Source organism: Babylonia areolata, chromosome 3, assembly GCF_041734735.1.
Source record: "Babylonia areolata isolate BAREFJ2019XMU chromosome 3, ASM4173473v1, whole genome shotgun sequence".
In the NCBI taxonomy this organism is placed as follows: domain Eukaryota; kingdom Metazoa; phylum Mollusca; class Gastropoda; order Neogastropoda; family Buccinidae; genus Babylonia; species Babylonia areolata.
Window position 1 is genome coordinate 50356269 of NC_134878.1, and position 18671 is coordinate 50374939.

At 41.3% G+C, this 18671-nt stretch overlaps 2 protein-coding genes across 3 annotated transcripts in view; one reads left to right on the forward strand and one right to left on the reverse strand.

Moving 5' to 3' along the window:
* The window catches only part of LOC143280077 (coiled-coil and C2 domain-containing protein 2A-like), a 269519-nt gene that overhangs the window by 96187 nt on the left and 154661 nt on the right, over positions 1-18671 (forward strand). The window lies entirely within an intron of this gene.
* The window catches only part of LOC143280078 (nuclear inhibitor of protein phosphatase 1-like), a 13511-nt gene continuing 1460 nt past the window's right edge, over positions 6621-18671 (reverse strand). The window contains exons 2-7 of the mRNA XM_076584587.1: positions 17847-17907; positions 17211-17364; positions 16310-16527; positions 15466-15604; positions 14711-14775; positions 6621-9772 (exon numbers count right to left, since the gene is read on the reverse strand). Of these exons, the coding sequence (XP_076440702.1) occupies positions 9458-9772; positions 14711-14775; positions 15466-15604; positions 16310-16527; positions 17211-17364; positions 17847-17907 (952 nt within the window). The 3' untranslated portion in view covers positions 6621-9457. The remainder of the gene's footprint in view (positions 9773-14710; positions 14776-15465; positions 15605-16309; positions 16528-17210; positions 17365-17846; positions 17908-18671) is intronic.

Genomic DNA, 18671 nt, shown 5'->3' on the forward strand with positions numbered 1-18671 from the left:
TTTCCATCCCCCTAAGCACTGGTTGTTGTCCCAGAATAAATGAGAACAATCAAGTTCAACTGGTGCCATTTTCCATGCGGGGCATGCCAAATTCAGAGGGAAATGAAAAGAAAAAGTTATAAATATAGTACTGTACTTTTGTATAACACACATTTACGGAAGACAATGATTTTCTTTTTCTTTTTTTTTCTTTTGACTGTGCTAGCATGGCATTCAGAGGTGCACAGATTCAGAAGAGTACAAACAACAACAAAAAACTTTTTTAACTAAAAAATTCAAGTTCTCACCCATAAAAATTAATATTCTGATGATAATTACACTCAGTGACTTACACAGTAACGGAATGAAAATTAAGTAATGGTAATGTTTCTGGTATTTCTCTGCTTCTCTTTTAAACATTTTATTGTTTTAAAGTTATGATTCAAGCAAAATGAAATCAAAGTATTCATTTAAATTAAAGCAAATAAACAAATTAATTAAAATGAATGGATGAAATTTTTTAGGTTTCATGCAAAGAAACAACATTAAAATGAATTAGAATAGCTTTGAGTCAAACAAATAATCGATTGATTAAAACAGAAATGAAATAACAGAAACACAGTTCTGGGTGAATATTTAAAATAGGAAATTGTGCAAAGACTTCAACAGGGGAAGCAGAGTCCTGACAAATGGGGAGAAAGAAAGCAGACAGACAGATGCGGTGAGACAGATGAAAGACAAAGAGTAAAAGTCAGTAAACAGTAATTCACAAAATTCACAAAAACACAAATTACAGACTTTATCAAACATACATCACAAATCACATATCCTTAACTTCAGAAACTGTTATTTCTGTACTTTTTTTTTAATTTGAGTTTTGACATGACATATGGTAGCAGAATTGTATGTCACCCTGACCCAATTATACTGCAGCTAACAATTAAAATCTACAATCTTGATATAGTCACACCATGTCAATTTTCATGTTCAAATTTGATGTTATTCATGTGGATATTCATATAATGATACATAGTATACATGTATACATGTCATAATTCTCAACGGCTGTAGATCGACTCACAGTCACACAAAAAAGCATAAACACATTTCAAAATACATACAGTATACACACAATTTCTCTCCGTGTTTCACTCACATTCGCATACACACACACACACACACACACACACACCACCTACATGCAGACATGCTCATTATCAAACATTCCCAGCAAATGCCAAAGCTCTCTCAATTCATATGATTGTTGGTAATAGATCTGCCAGTTAGTCTTCTGCAAAATGTGTGCCTCATGTGTACATGTGAGTTTGTATACATGTGTTATAACTGTGTGTGAGTATATATAATATACATGTGTGTGTGTGTTTAAGAGAGAGAGAGAGAGAGTGTGTGTGTGCATGTGTGTGTGTGAGAGAGAGAGACAGAGGGGGGGGGGGAGAGTTTTTTTTGTTTTTATTTTAAAAAGTGTAAAATCTGTTTATCCCCAATCATCCCTTGATCAGCCGATGGTAATTTGACTGAAAATATTAACTGTGTGAACACACACACACACACACACACACACACACACACTGACAAACGTGACTATTTAAAACCAAATAAACGCAGAGCCATCTCCTCCTTACCGTTATAAAACGCAGCTATCTTTTTATGCGGAGATGCAGTCACTCGGTCTGGGGAAAGAAAAGGAATCAGACAAAAAGCCAGAGTAATCAACATATTGGTCCCGAGGAAGGTAGCAGACATATTTACTAAACAACACTTGTGAAGGAAATGAAACACAGAGTCAATTCTTTGGTGCCGATGAAAAAATCTGACAGTACATAATTTGTTGCGTCAATCGTTGGGAGGCACTTGTGAGCAGCCAGCCTCAGCAACACATGTTATTTGGCTTTGACCATCCTGTTGAATGAATTAAACATTCGGTGATACACGGAAGGAAACCCCATCGCGCGTGGACTGGTCCATTGTGACAGTAGGAAGGGTGGCTTGGTTGAATATAAAGTCAGCCTGATTTGTTTGTGTAACTTCCCTCCAGATGAATTTTCTCTACTCCCCCCATTAATAATAATTGATTTCTAATGATAGCCAGCCAGTACATCTGCAAAATTGAATGACTATTTCAAAAACAATGCAACAGAAACGACCCGCCATGAAATGGGTTTTACCAAGTAGGGGAGCTCAGTTGCCTTCTGAAAGAAAGCGAAATGGCTTACAGAACTTGGAGTCAATGTAAGGAATGATTTTAACACGAACAGAAAAAGAAAAGGAGAAATCTGTTGATGGATTTTTGTTGATAAATAGCAATATTTCGTTCAAGCTATCTCGTCGTAATGCTGTAGTAAACAATGTTAAGGAAAATGAATTGCGTGCACGTGTTTCTATTTGTTCCTTGCCTAGAAAAACAATATCATGCATGAAAAAATCGTTTTAATTCATTTTCAGCTTTCCAGAAGTTAAAAAAACAGTATTTATACAGTACCGCCACAGTTCCAGAAGCAGACATGGCTGGCATAACTGAGATGCATGCGGTCATGATTTTTGTTAACATGACTTTTAATGCTGTTGTGTCAGTTTGTGTGTGTATGTGTGAGAGAGAGGGGACGAGGGGTCCTGATGTACAAGACGTTTTATGCACAAGATACTTAATGAGGCAGGTTTGAGACAGTGTAATCATCTGATGTCTGCATGCACATTTCTTCTCGTGATAATTTTAAACCAGTCTATATATGTAACAGGCTAGATTGCCCTGTCCAGAAAATACCCCCGTATAAACTTGCCTTGGCCAGAATATGGCCCTGTATAAACTAGCCTGGGCTACATTATACCCAGGGTATAGTTAGGCCTTGACCAGTTTTATATCCTCTGGGCCATTTTATACCCCCACCTCCTCTTTTTCTCTGAAATACTGGTACATTGATATTTGAAGGGTGCCAAGAATTACAACCGTATAATGAAGGCTGGGTGAACTGTGGTGGATTTATTTTTACACATAATTTACCATACAATGGACTTTTATTCAAAATGGAGAAAAAAGAGAAACAGGTGTATGTGCCTAAAATATTTATCTGCAAAGTCGGTTTTCTTTTTTATTGTTTGAAGGAAGCAAAAAAAGCTTTTATAGCTACAAGCAAGTTTACTACATTTGCAAAAGTTGTTTATTTAAATGTTAATGGTATCTTTGAATATATTTGTACATTCATGTTTTGTTACAGTGTTGAATATGTCATATTTTGGGCATGGAATTTTCATTTGATGGTAGTTCTTCATGTCCCAATTAGAGTGAAAGAATAAATAAAAATTGAATGATTTTAGAGGTAATGTAGAAATGTCGGGGGGGGGGGGGGGGGGGGGGGGGGGGGGGGGGGGGGGGGGGAGAAAGAAAGATAGAACAAAAAAGAACAAGATGGTACTGAGGACAGATGTCTCCACAGTAAAGTGTACTGACCAAACACAGATTTCACCTTTACCATCCTCAGTTTTGATCTTGCAGGAAACTGTGTGTCAAGTTTTGTGAAATGTATTGCTCTGTTTTCTCATCACAACAGACTCCTATACATGTGAAATTCAGGCTGCTTCATCTGGAGAGAGAATGTTCTCACAGTACTGTTTGTGCCATCTTTTGTGGTTGTTTTTCTGTCTCATCTGTATATCTTTTTCCACACAAATGTAAACCTTTGTGCTGAATTTTGGTACAAACAATTCTCTTGATGCCATGAATCCCTTTATGTGTGCAAAGTGGGTGCTGCATATTATGAGACATTTTATTATGTCTCCTAAAAGACTAGCATCCAGACTACCACTCATAAGTCTAAATATGAAGTGGAGAGTAAAAATCCAGGTTGTTGAGTGATTCAAGCCCAGGGTCCTTGCATCCCAGTCAGATTCTATCCACTTAACTCACTCAGTACGGCCAGTCCTCTCTTCTCCTCTACACAGACCCCTCGGATGTCCAGTGGGTGTTTGAATGACCCAACCTTTAGCTTCCGTCGTCAGAATTGTGGTATTCTTTGTCAACATTCACCACTTCAGTATAAGAGCCTTCCTCTTGCAATATTTTGATGAAGGTAATTGGGGTGAAACGCTGTTAACGTCGTCTCTTTCGCCGTTCGTATGGAGAGAGTTAACTATCATTACATATACTTATTTTTCACACAAGTGTGTCAGCTCAGCTATATTCTCATGTCAATTATCATGGACCAACAGAAAACTGCTTATCAGCCTTATCAGAAAGAGGTGATGCTGCTGCTCTCAGAGGCAACAAGGCACATGTGTGCCATGAACAGCTTGATCAATGCTCTTTTTTTTTTTACATTTCAGCCAAAAATGTTATTCAGTGGTCTGTAAACAATAACTGTTTTTCAACTGCAAAAAAAAATGGAAGTACACATGCAAAAAAGCACCTCTGGTTATGAGCGGTACTCTCATTTCACCAAGCCCCCCAAAAGAAAACTGTGCAAGTTCCCAAGTGGCCCTTTACTTTTTGCAAACTGTGTATAACAGAAGTTCCAGACCACATGTTGGTAGTGGTAACTGGGTTCAGAGTCCCTTGGGAAGCAGGTTGTTGAAAAGCATTTAAAGTTTCTATTTACAGGCTTTGTAACCACCCACTGTTGCTTAGCTATGCTTCAAAGATGCTTAGGAGCTGTAAACAAAAAAAACAAAAAAAAGGAGCTTTAACCCCTTGACCGTAGAAGCATGGAGTAATGAGATCAGTGTGGTGTGAGATTTAAGTGCAGTTACTACTTTCTGTATCATTATCAATGGTGTCATTGATTTGGTTGAACATAAGTAAAGCAAATTTGTGCAATCCCAAAGGGGGGAAAGTCCAAATAAATAACGGAGACCGACATCCTGACCAGTTTCCTCAGTCTTACTTTTGTGAAGTGACTGCCTTTAACTGATGACCTTACTTGTCAGCAGCAGTCAAGGGGTTAAAGGTTTTTGGACCACCCACATATCAAGCCCCTCTCAGCCCTTCTCCCCACTCCCAGCATGCGTTCCATAACACCCATTTCAATCATACATTACAATTAGTGTAGGCTGTTCGCATTTATAACTGAATGGTGTGACTTCATTTTTCTTTTTTGTTTGTTTTTCAACTAGCCACAGACATTGTTTAAACAGTCCCTGACTTAAAAGAGAAAGTCCGGTGTCTGTGTGTTCTTGTCAACTGTACAATAACTGTTTACGTGATCATGTATGTTCATTTAACTAAAGTTCAACAGTTCAGTTACACCCACACCACTTGACCCACACCACCCTTTTTCCATCTTTTTGTTTCTGTTTTTTGTTTTTATGTGCAAAGATGTGGTGCTTATAAATTGTATGCACGCATACATCTGTACACATCAATGTGCTAGAATTGATAAATAGGAAAAGGAAAATCAGCTGCTCAGATTCCAGAGCAGATTACACTTTTGACATCAGAATCTAGATGGCAACATGAGTGATCTTGGTTCATCAAAAATAATTAATCATTCCAATAAACACTGAAAATCCAGGCCTCCATGAAACAAATTTCAGGTCAAAAGACCTCTCTCCTACCAATAAAAATATCCCCTTGTCCAGATTCAACCCACATTCTTAACTTTGACCTTTCAACTCACGAGGTTTTACCTCTTTTGCAACAAAGGCAGGGTATCTTCATCTGAGCTATTGACAACTGTACCTCTTCAGTAGTTCAGGGTGTTGGGACTCCTTTATGAAGCAGCAGATTCACTCTAAATCTGCTCCAGAACCAAGACAGCATCAGATGTGGTTATCATCATCACTATTGCTATAACCCATACACAGCCATCAGAGCTGGTAAATGAGCCATATTTTAGCTTTATCGATTCAGAAACGTGGGTGTGTATAGTCATTGCAACAAACAAGCGATGCTGTACATGCCCCCTTATATTCTGTTCTTGTCCCTTAACTGGGGTGCTGCACATAGCTGTTCACAACATTCCTCCATCTTCCTCCTTCCACCGTTCTTTGGAGAATTGATTTAAACAAGGCCATTGGATCTTGTTTTTTCATGACCATATTAACATTGTTTTCTTTTATGAACCGATATCAGTAAATCTTTATATATGGTCTAATGTCTTGCTCAATGATTTGGCACACTTGTTCATAGATGATTTGATCAGTGCATCTGATGTTTTGCATCTTCAGATAACACCTCATTTCTGTGACTTGGATTCTTCTTTCCAAATCCGCTGTGAGGGTCCATGTCTGGCACGTATGCATGAAGATGGAATATATATACAAGTGCACTCAACAGCCTGATCTTTTGTTTCGTGGAATGTCTTTCCAGAATCTTTTGTTTATGGAGATGTTGTCCTGGTTTCAATCTGGACAGTGCTGATGTTGTCTTTCCTAACCTTGAGAGGATTTATGGTTTGGATCCTTTTTATTGCTATTTGTGGATTCCAATTAAGTGAACTACTTAACAGTTCCATGGACAGTTATATCAGCAGTTATGGTGGTGTTGGCTGGCAATCAGTTTGGTCTTTTCAGCTCCGATTTCCATGCCATACCTTGTTGATGTTTCATATTGAGTAAATATTCAACACAAACTTCACATGGGCTTCAAACTTGCTCACTCAAACAGACAGTTTTGTAAATATTTACTGCCAGTATTCCAGCATCACATGTACAGGTGGCAAATGTTAAATTCAGATTAACACTTGCCCCACAATGCAAAGAATAGGGTTTCAATGCTTTGACAGATATAAATTCACATATCTCGATTCTTGACCCGCAATGCAAAAGACTTAAGTTTTCAAAAGTCTTTGGCAGATGTGATTTCAATGGGGTTTTTTCTCTCAGTACTATTCTTTAACTAAAAACAAATAATGTGATTAATGACAGCCTACAAGTCAAGTTTTAACACAACCAAGCACTACTGATGTTAACTGAAACTTCATTCTTTGTTTCTAGTTTTGTGTCTGAAAACTATCACATGCTTTTCTTTCAAACAATTTTGAACACCCTGACACTGCAGTGTGTGCTGAATGCAAACATCTTCATGGGGAAACATGTGTCAGATAATCAGTGCACTCCAATAGCGCTAGTTCACACTCTGCAACAACATGGTTTGGATTGAATGAAATATTACCACTTGAACTGTAAAAAGACAGGACTCAGTGGTTCAGATGTTAGCTAAAGTGTCAAAGATTTTCCAGAGAACCAAACATCTCTAAAGTCAAGTGTGTGGGAGACCAAACGCCTACACTCAATAAAGTGGACACCACAGCAAGAGTTATTCCACTGTTGAAATGCTTCTGTTCTGTAAAGGGCACCTCCAATGATGAACAGTTTTGTAAGCAGTGAAGGTTCATGTCCACCAGATAAGACTTAAGTAACTGCCCTGCTAACAAAATAACAAAACTGATGCCAAAAGACTACGACTGAAAATGTATAGAAAATCTAATGCTGTTAAAAAAAAGAAAAGAAAAAAAGTTTCAGTAGCTCTCTCTTTTGCACACACATAGGACACATAAGCATGCATGAATCTCTCGTACCTCTTTCTTGCAAACACACATACACCTTTAGACATAAACTTCTTAACTATCATATTAAAGAAAGAAAAAAGAGCACAAGTCTCACTCTCAACAACATAGTTCTCTCATCATTCACATCTACCCCTCCATGCACAACCATACCAAGAGTCATTCTGTCATAGTGCCAGCATCAGCAGTCCCTAGGAAGCCATTAACCCCGCACCATTGTTGAGTCGCTTCAGTGGTATTCAATGCATTAGATAGTCAAATTCCCGAGTTCAAGCCCAGATCTCAGCATACCTGGCACGTTTAGGATGGAGATCTTTCCAATCTCTCAGGTCAATATATATATATATATACAGACCTGCTAGCGCCTAAACCCATTTTGTATGTATACACATACAGAAGACCAAATACACATGTCAAAGATCCTGTAATCCATGTCAGCGTTCAGTGGGTTATGGAAATAAGAACATATCCAGAATGTACATGCCTGAAAAAGGAGTAAGGCAGCCAATGGAAAGGGTAAAAATCTAAAAGCATGCTTGTACGTATGAATGAATGTGGGAGTTGCAGACCACAACCACTGAAGAATGGCATCTGTCCTAACCCAACATAAACAGAAAATTGACTACAGAACCTTGCTGATGATGCTAAACTGGTTAGCTGAACAACCAGGGTGATTATGGGATGAAGACAGTCCAAAGACAGCTCCTATGGATCTACCTGCAGCAAACACTTTGACATGCACTCCCTCACATCATCAAAGTGAAGCTGAATACAAAGAATGAGGTGAGTGATGATAATGATAGCATTGTGATTGTGTGTTGCCATTTTTGAATCCTACTGTTCATACTGTACATTGTTTTGTGTTGGTGCTACCACTACTAGGTCTGAATACATGTTGGCCCAGGAGATTGGAAAAATCTCCATGTCTGATGCTTTACAAACAGAACTCTTTAAAGACATGCTCACACAGTTCCAGGAACTCAAATAAGATCAAGAATGCGGCCTTGCTCTTACCCTTCACTCACCTCACAAACTTTTGATCACACAAGTCACGATTAGCTGCCAAAGCAGGTATGCAAATCTGCAAGGACACACAACCTCATTCACCAAAGAACATGCTGTTTGATTCAGTCGGAGGTGTCATATTTTCATCTGAGAATAACTCAAGAGATTTTCAGGAATAGATTTACAACACCTATTAAAATTGAAACTACAGGTTTGATAGAACTGAATAAAATAACAGCTTTTGATGATTAAAATCCAAAACAGTCCACTGGGAAGTCATGACCTTTTTCTTGGTCCTTGTTGGATGACAAACTACACTTTCAACAGATTCACTCTGATGTTGAACATGTTCAATTTCTATCAAGCAGTCAACACCTCAAGCACAAGAATGAGTACAAGAGTGAAGACTAGTTCCAGTGCCTTGAACAGTGTGAACACATCTTAAGATATAAAGAAGTACATGACTGAAATAATGTGCACCCAAGAAATGGCTCTTTATTATTTGTTGTTAAAGATTTCAGAAGCTGATCTCAACTCAGTCAAGTGATTGTACAGGTGGACAGCTTCCTTTATAATCATGACAGAACTTTGGGGTCAACAGTTTTCATGTCCACCTCTGGATCTGGAACGGTCCGAACTTGTAACAAGTACTGGAGGTCATAAAAACACTAATCCAATGCAACACAGACTGCCCACTTTGTCGTCTCTGCTCAGCAAATCAAGCCCACATATTCCACATTAATACAAGGAGTTCCACCTTCTCAGTCATTCTTGTTTTTCCGCTTCCCTCCTCCATCACCTCAGATCAACTTAACACATACGCACACATCCACTCTCACATCTTTACCACTGCCACTTTCAAGAAGCTGCTGCAAGGTCTTGTGCATGGAACAGGCCTTGACCTAGTCCCCTCCCACATGCACAAACGTGATTCACTGAACTCAAGAACGTTAAAATTACACCAGCAAATTGTGGGTAGGTTTCTTCCCAGGCCAGGCCTCTTTGGCATATTTCTTTTTGCGTGGCTCCTTGGGCCCCTCCTCCGGAACGAATGGGGCGGCTGTGGGAGGTACTGAAGGGGGCACAGGCTCGTGGTCCACATCAGGGGCCAGGTTAGGGACAGGGATCCCCAGCTTGGCGGCAAAGGTCAGGGGGTGGGCCAGAGTGGAGCCTGCTGTGTGCCCCGGCAGATCCCCAAAGTGAGATATTCTGCTGTGCTGCTTGAGGTCACCCTCCAAGCCCGAGGTCAGGTTCCCATCCAACTTGGCTCTCTGTGGACATGATAAAAATAATCATAATAATAATCTTACGATAAGTTTATTTATATAGAGCCTTTTCAGAATAAGGTTTGCTGACAGCACCTTTCAACACAACAGTTGCAATAAGGACACATCACAATACAGAACACCATTCATCAAAACATGGAAACAATTTCTACTGAGTGAGAAACCTTACAAACTATAACAAAACTATGCATCATTAATCAAAGGCAGTTTTGAACAGATAAATCTTGAGGTTGGTCCTGAAGCTGAAAGTCAACTGGCAGTGTCTTAATCTATATAGTAATAAGGTCAGGTCATTAGATCTGCTACTGGTAACCTGTAATCCAGTACAACCTGTTCAGGGTCGGGTTGCCGGCGACTAAACCGGCACTCCCACCGTTCCCTTCCGGGACTGGTGAGGCGGGTGGCTAGACACCCTTATGGAGATCCATAAAAGGGCGTTGGCTCAGGAGAGCCACCGACGGCCATCTAGCTCCACCGTGCTGTGTGCATGCCACACGCAGTTGGCCCCCGGGGTGTGTCTACCCATGCATGCGAAGTCTGGATCCGGCAGAATCTGCGGAAGAAACCTATCGGTTCAACGGAGAGGAAGGCGGTTACAGCAACGCACTGTGGAGTGCAGAGAGCAAGATGAGACACCGAAAGGATATCTTGGTCATCCACTGCATCCGTGCTCATCCTCCAGTCGTCTCGACTTAGTCTTGCCACTGGAAATTGGTGGACCCGGACGAGAGAGTGAGGCTGACGTTGCGCAACTCCACTTCACTTTAAACAAACTCATCGCGCAAGTCATCAGTCATCCAAAATTTTCATCCTTCTTCATTTCATCACCCCCAAGTCCTGTGGCGACAGGCGAGCGACAAAACGACAGGTGTGGGTACACTGGCAGTCGCAGCCGCAGACCTGCACGCAGGCGGCTCAGGCCATAAGGTCGTTCTTCGTCGACAGGAGCAGCGATGGAGCTCGGCAGCCGTCTGAGCAGCCCTCTTTAGGAATGCACTGCTCACCTCCCTGGCATGAGGAAGGGGCTAGAAAAGGTGCCCTAAAAATTGCCTGCTCCATATCGCCCTGGCCAGCATACCGCGGCTGGCGGGGACCCTACATCAGCGGTCAAAACAATAAGAAAGAAAAGAAAAAAACAAGGATCGTTCCTCTCACCACTGGTGCTTGGAACATAAGGACTCTCCTGGACAGAGATAACGCGGACAGACCCCAAAGGAGAACGGCACAAGTTGCATCCGAACTCGCCAGATACAACATTGACATCGCAGCCTTGAGTGAGACTCGGCTTGCAGGCGAAGGCAAGCTCTGTGAACGGGGATCTGGTTACACCTTCTTCTGGAGTGGATGAGGAAGCGAAGAGCGACGTGAGGCTGGCGTTGGTTTTGCAGTAAAAACAGCACTTGTCAGCAAGCTAGCTGGAATCCCAAAGGGAGTCAACGATAGGCTTATGACCATGAAACTCCCACTGGCATCTGGCCAGAAGCACCTCACCATTGTCAGTGCCTACGCCCCAACCATGACCAACCCGGATGAAGTGAAGGCGAAGTTCTACGAGGACCTTCACTCTGTCATTTCTGCTATCCCTAAAGCAGACAAGCTCATCATTCTTGGGGACTTCAATGCTAGAGTTGGCTCTGACTACATCTCCTGGGAAGGAGTGATTGGAAAGCACGGCGTGGGCCACTGCAACCCAAATGGATTGCTTTTGCTTCAGACCTGTGCAGAGCACGAACTGCTGATAACCAACACAGTTTTCTGCCTCCCTACCCGTAACAGGACGTCATGGATGCACCCTCGCTCAAAGCATTGGCATCTCATCGATTATGTCATCGTCAGGAAAAGGGATAGGCAAGATGTACGTGTGACAAAGACCATGTGTGGCGCCGAGTGTTGGACAGACCATCGCCTTGTAGTCTCGAAGCTGAATATTCGAATCCAGCCCAAGAGACGCCCCCAAGGCCAGAAGGCTCCAAAACGGCTCAACATTGCTAAGCTGAAAAACATCACCATCAAACAGTCCTTTGTGGAGCTGCTGGAAGATCGTCTGGAATCCGCCTCTCTGGACAACCAGAATGTGGAGTCTGACTGGAGGACCCTGCGTGAGCTGATCTATAGTACAGCTTCAGAGACCCTGGGACCCATGACCAGAAAGCACAAAGACTGGTTTGATGAAAACTGTGATGAAATCAAGCAGCTTCTGGATGAGAAACGCCGTCTGCATCAAGCCTACCTGAGCAACCCAAAGTCCACATCAAAAAAGGATGCGTACAATGCCATCCGCAGGACTGTTCAGCAAAAGTTACGCCAGATGCAGGATAAGTGGCTGAGTGACAAAGCAGAGGAGATCCAGGGATATGCTGACAGGCACGATATGAAGAGGTTCTATGATGCCTTAAAAGAAGTCTACGGCCCCACATCCTCAGGATCATCCCCCCTCCTCAGTGCAGATGGGAATACCTTGATCACCGAGAAGGAGAAAATTCTCGAACGCTGGGCTGAGCACTTCAACAGTGTCTTAAATCACCCTTCCTCCATAAATGATGAAGCCATAGACCGTCTCCCACAAGTCCCCATCAACCAAACACTGGACGATCCGCCAACACCTCTTGAGACCCAGAAAGCAATCCGTCTGCTATCCAGTGGCAAAGCACCTGGCTCAGACTCCATACCAGCAGAGGTCTACAAGGATGGAGGCACTGTGCTGACTGAGAAGCTCCATCAGCTGTACTCACTCATGTGGAAAGAAGAGACGATCCCCCAGGATTTCAAAGATGCATCTATCATTCACTTGTACAAGCGAAAGGGGAACCGGCAAGCCTGTGATAACCATCGGGGCATTTCCTTGCTCTCCATCACAGGCAAGATACTTGCCAGGATCCTACTAAACCGCCTCACAGCACACCTTGACCAAGGTCATTTGCCTGAGAGCCAGTGTGGATTCCGGAAAGAGCGCGGAACCACCGACATGGTGTTTGCTGCAAGGCAGCTGCAAGAGAAATGTCAGGAGCAAAATGCTGATCTGTTCTCCACCTATGTCGACCTCACTAAGGCCTTCGACACCGTGAGTAGAGAGGGACTGTGGAAGATCATGGCCAAGTACGGATGCCCTCGGAAATTTATTTCCTTGGTCAGCCAATTCCATGAAGGCATGCAGGCTCGAGTCCAGGACAAAGGCGAAACATCTGCTCCTTTTGCTGTCACAAATGGTGTCAAGCAAGGCTGCGTCCTGGCTCCAACGCTGTTCAGCCTCATGTTCTCTGCAATGCTTACTGATGCCTTCAGAGATGGCGATGTTGGAATCGGCCTAAAGTACCGAACAGATGGCAAGTTGTTTAACCTCAGAAGGCTTCAAGCAAAAACGAAGGTCATGACAGACATCATCAGAGACTTTTTGTTTGCTGATGATTGTGCCCTCAACGCTGGATCTGAAGCTGACATGCAACTCAGCGTCGACAAGTTTGCCACTGCCAACAGGAACTTCGGCCTTACCATCAGCACGAGGAAGACTGAAGTTCTCCATCAGCCAGCCCCAGGGAAACCGTACGTTGAGCCCAACATCACAGTCAACGGTCAGAGACTCAGTGTGGTGGAGCGGTTCACATACCTTGGCAGCACACTGTCACGAAATGCGACCATCGACGATGAAGTGAACGTCAGGATTGCAAGAGCAAGCGCAACTTTTGGTAGACTCAGTGCAAATGTCTGGAATAGAAGAGGCATTAGTCTTGAGACCAAGCTAAAGGTCTACAGAGCAGTAGTTCTCCCCACTCTACTGTACGCCTGCGAAACTTGGACAGTGTACCAACGACATGCCAAGAAGCTGAACCACTTCCACACAACATGCCTCAGGAAGCTACTGAACATCAAGTGGCAAGACAAGACCCCAGACACAGAGGTGCTCGCAAAAGCCACCCTTCCCAGCATCTTCACCATCCTGATGCAGTCCCAGCTTCGCTGGGCTGGACACGTGGCGCGCATGCCAGACCATCGGCTGCCCAAAAGGCTCTTCTATGGCGAGCTGCAACAAGGGAAGAGATCACACGGAGGTCAGAAGAAGCGCTTCAGAGATACTCTGAAAGTCTCTCTGAAAGCGTTTGATATCAACCATGACTCCTGGGAGGAATCTGCAGTGGACCGTGACAAATGGTGCGCTGCTGTGCACAAAGGCGCCAAGTTGTGCGAGGCCAACAGGACTGCTGCAGCTGTTCAGAAGAGGCAGGCCAGAAAGTCACGGGCAAACAAGCTCCCTGACAATGATATGCCTGTCTTTGTCTGCCCCAACTGTCAGCGAACATTTCGTGCGCAGATTGGACTATTCAGCCATCTGCGCATTCACAGATAGATTCATGAGCATCCTTCCCCCCACCCCACCAACACCCTCCCCCCATCCCCCAGCTGGATGACAACGATGGTCATCATCGATCTCGATGGACACACCACCAATAAGTTCCACTGGGAGGGTGGTGAATAAGAAATAACTTTGACTGAAGGACTTTTTTCTAACAGTAGGAATTTGGAGAATACAACTGTCTGATGACTTCAAACTTAATTCTGTCCTCATAAAACAAGGAAAATGTTCGTGCAAGCATGTAAAAACACAAAAGACAAGCATAAAGACATACTCCACATGCCCTTACCCCTTCCAATGTGCAAACATACAGTACACTTGTTAGTGCACACAAATGTACTTGCGACCCCCCCACCCCCTCTCCTGCCCACTATCCTTATTTTCTTCACAAACAATGACCAAAGCCCACCCAAACTTCATCATTCTAAATAAAGGAACTTTTCCTTCTTTTTTTCACATATACTGACCACAGCCCAGATCATACTCCATCATTCTAAATAAACGGAATTTTCCTACTTTTTCTCCACATACAATGACAACAGCTCATTGTACAGAATTTCAAATGGAACTGTTACCTTTGTGGGTATGACAGTAGTCTGTACCAGGTTTCGGAAGCGTCCAATAGATGGATCTATGTCTTCTGCAATTCAATACAGACCATCACTCAAATCACAGTCCACACAACTAAAAAACAAAAACTGGTAGTACTGGTAAGACTCCTTGCAGAAGATTTGTCAACACTTTCTCAAAAAAGCAAAGGCATGCTCAAAATTTGTTTTTTACTCAGCATTCAAAGCATGGTAAGTTTACCTTGCAGATTTCCGTTAACCAGGTAGATTTTCACATCTGAACTTTTCTTTGCACAAACGTGCATTTTTGGTCTAAAAAAAGTAATACATAAAAATTCCAAAGATAAAGAAAGACCACAAGGGGAGACTGTTTACAAAATCTGAATAGCCAATCATGAGTGTGTGAAATGTACCTGTATATATGTATGTGCATGTTAAACTGTATGCACTGTGTTTGTATGCAGGTGAACTGAGATCAGCATGTGTGTGAGAAAGAGGGTGATAGATATACAGACAGAGAAAGAGAAAAGCAAGTCTTATTTCTTGCATATATACACAAGTCATTATTTGAAATGGGTGCTGTATGTGTAATGCTGTCTTGTTTATGGTTGTCACACAAGGATGCATCCACACACACACACACAAACACACACACATACACATGCACACACACACACAAAAGAAAAAAAAAATGATTGTGAGAGAATGAATCCTACTACATAAAAAAGAAGAAATAATCTCAGAGGGAATGGAACACATACCTGGATTAATGATTTCTTCTTCATCAGCAAAACTGACGTGTGTTGTCTTAGGCTTTCTCTTCAACGGATTGGGAACATCGACAATCTCAGCCACAGAAGCAATGCGTCGATTGTGAGCTGTGTTAAATTCTGTAAGATTCTGCAATGCAAAAATGATGCTTTATCATTGTGTGCACTGAGCTGTGTTGAGGAACTGTAATGAAATGCAGTGCTTCATTACACATTTTGCACTTACATGATTATGGTCTTTTTATACTAAAAATGAGTGTGAAAACATATGTGCAAATGTCTCTTGACTTAATACTAATAGCCGGTTCTTTTACTGACAATCATGAAAGATAAAATACATGCTTTAAACTTTAAAAACAAAACAAAAAACAGAACAAAAACAAAACAAACACAATAATGACAACAATGATATGATGGAGAAAAAAAACAAACAGAAAATGAAGGTCAAGTCAACAGCCAGAAGTCATATCAACAGGCAATTCTGAAACAAATGATTGCATCCAACTGTCCTGATATCATGACAACAGTACAAGAATAAATTTTCATAATTCATAAATATTCCAAATCCCAATGCTGCTTGTAAGAATTTCATTTTCAGGTACCATTTTCTGTGTGTTAGAATCATTTCGTATCACCACCTGATCTTTTTTTTTTCCAAACAAGCTCTCACAATTAGTGTGCACTGAACCCAAGCGCATGTCCATCTTCAGTACAGCACTGATGAAGGCAGCAGGATGGCAACGGAAAGTTACAATGTCAGTAAGCTTTTCTTTCTTAGTGTACAGTTTCAAATTCTTCCCTTGCCTCACAATTATTGTTACAATAATACACTTACATCAAGTTCTGTTTCCGATTCAGGCAGTCCCAACAAGTTGCCCTCCTTTTCTGTCTGGTGAGTTCCATCCTCGTCCAACCCACCCGGCCCAACTGGTTGTGGTCTTTCACGTATGATATACACACGGGTGGATGCACCAAAGTGAATTTCACTGTCCAGAGGAACTTGTTGTGGCTTCTGTTTCTCCAGTCGGATTTGTCCAATGAATGTCCCATGAGCTGTGGAACAACTAGTCTGATCAGCTGCTGTTACTGTGATGTGGAAGAAACAATTTTTTTGTGAAATTACACAATTTTCTCACAAGAATGCATATAGATGTACCTGAACACACACTCTCTGCACCTTTCTCAATTATATAAACACCATACACACACACACACACACACACACACACACACATACACGCTCTGTGACAAACGACTCATCTTCATTGTTCAATCTTGTACAGAAAAAAAAACACAAAATAATTCTAATTGGAAACAGTAAGAAGCTTAAAAACAGATCAATCCAATGTTGTCTTAACAAGGTGGTTACAGAACAATTACATGTATCTGCAGCTATAAAAAAAAAAAAAGAAACCCACTTCTTACCACTGATCTATATGAGCTAATACTGGGTCAATTCAGAACAGTCACACACAGACTTAATCCTTCACATGTACTTATCTTGAAAAAATTGCACTGGTAGGTACACTGATGACTCCAATTTTAATAGCCAAACAACAGAGGAGCACATATCAAACATCCTCAACATAAAAGAAATTTAATGGTCAATTCTCAATATTCCATCACTACATTTGATTTACATGTCTCAAACAAGCTAAAAAGTCAACTGAACCACAAAGACACAGAGAGCAAAGATGAAAAACACTGACAGCAAGCTGACATGTTTTAATACTCACTGCTGCCAAGATCCATGATGAAAGGTCTGTTCAGATGACGATGCCACACCAGCGCCGCATGGACGCGTGAACACGAGGAGTGATCAATTGGAAAATCACACAGCTGTTTGTTGCGTCCAAAGAAGTAGCACTTCTTTTCATCTATCATCAGTTTCTGCACAAAAAAAGATTTTTAAAAAATCTAAACACAAAAAGCATTACATGTCCATAATGAATAAAAATAAAAATGGGAGAAAACAATGTCAATAACTAATGACTTAATAAGATTTTTTTTCCTTTTTTTTTTTTCAAAATAATAATCATTAACAAGGAAAGGAAGTCTGAAGGAGAAGAAAATTCGCATGAGCAGATAACCTGCCCAGCATATGGCACATGTGGACACTTCCTGTTCAAGTCTAATGTTCTGCAGTTCAATATTTAAGTTGTCTGGTGTTTTCCTGTTAGAATATCAAATATCATCTTGTAAAATAAATAAAATTACAAAAAGTACCAACTGTTAATTTCCTATTCAAAAAGTTCTAGGTTCCCCTTATTCTACACTTCCTGTTATAATGCTTAAGCTGATAAAAACATTTAAATATGAACCAGTTTAGTTTCACTTTTTTTTTAAGACAGAAAAACTTTGTGACAACAAACCTGGACCATTTTTGAGTCTTTCATGACATCCAAATGGAGACCTGCTGGTGGCTTGCCTGCCCTGCACATGATATTATTTATTTTAAAACTAGAAAAATACAAACACATTGCCTCTATTAGTCTATAAATTTGCAACAAAATGTCAGTAAATAGAAATTATACATTTCTATTGACATACGTTATAATCAAATCAGTTTTGACTACAGTATAAGAGCAAAACTAGCGTAAAAAAAATTTGCAACCTGTCTTCTATCATTGAGGGTGAACAACACTTTAAAAGATTATATCAAATAAATCAGTAAATCAGTCATTCCATATGAATGTCACAGAAAATTCAAACTGCATAGTGCACAAGCAACAAATATGTATGCAAATTTATCTAATCAAAACAAATTTCAATGTTAAAAAAGAGAGTCCAGTTAAATGCCATCCACTTCACTGCCGACATACTTCTTTCTTGAAATTATTATCTTTATGATACATGGCATAAGACATGTTTGTAATACAAACCGTGTTGCTCAAAGTTTCTTACAAACCCTGGTCTCTAGCTTGCTGTTTAAACCTATAGGAAACCAGTAATACAGCCCTCCCATGTAATTTCAAATTTTATCAGCACTGAACTACAATTATCCCACTCATAATATAAATTATATAATCCCTCATAATGCTGAAAAAGCATCCTCAAATCTGTGTGTTGGGGGGGGGGGGGGGGGGGGGGGTTCTCTTGCCTGCTCAGTGACCTCAGTATTGATCTTTTCCTGCAGTTCCAACTTCCATGCATGCCTGGGTGAGTTCTTCACTAATGGCAGTTTCATAGGGACTGTC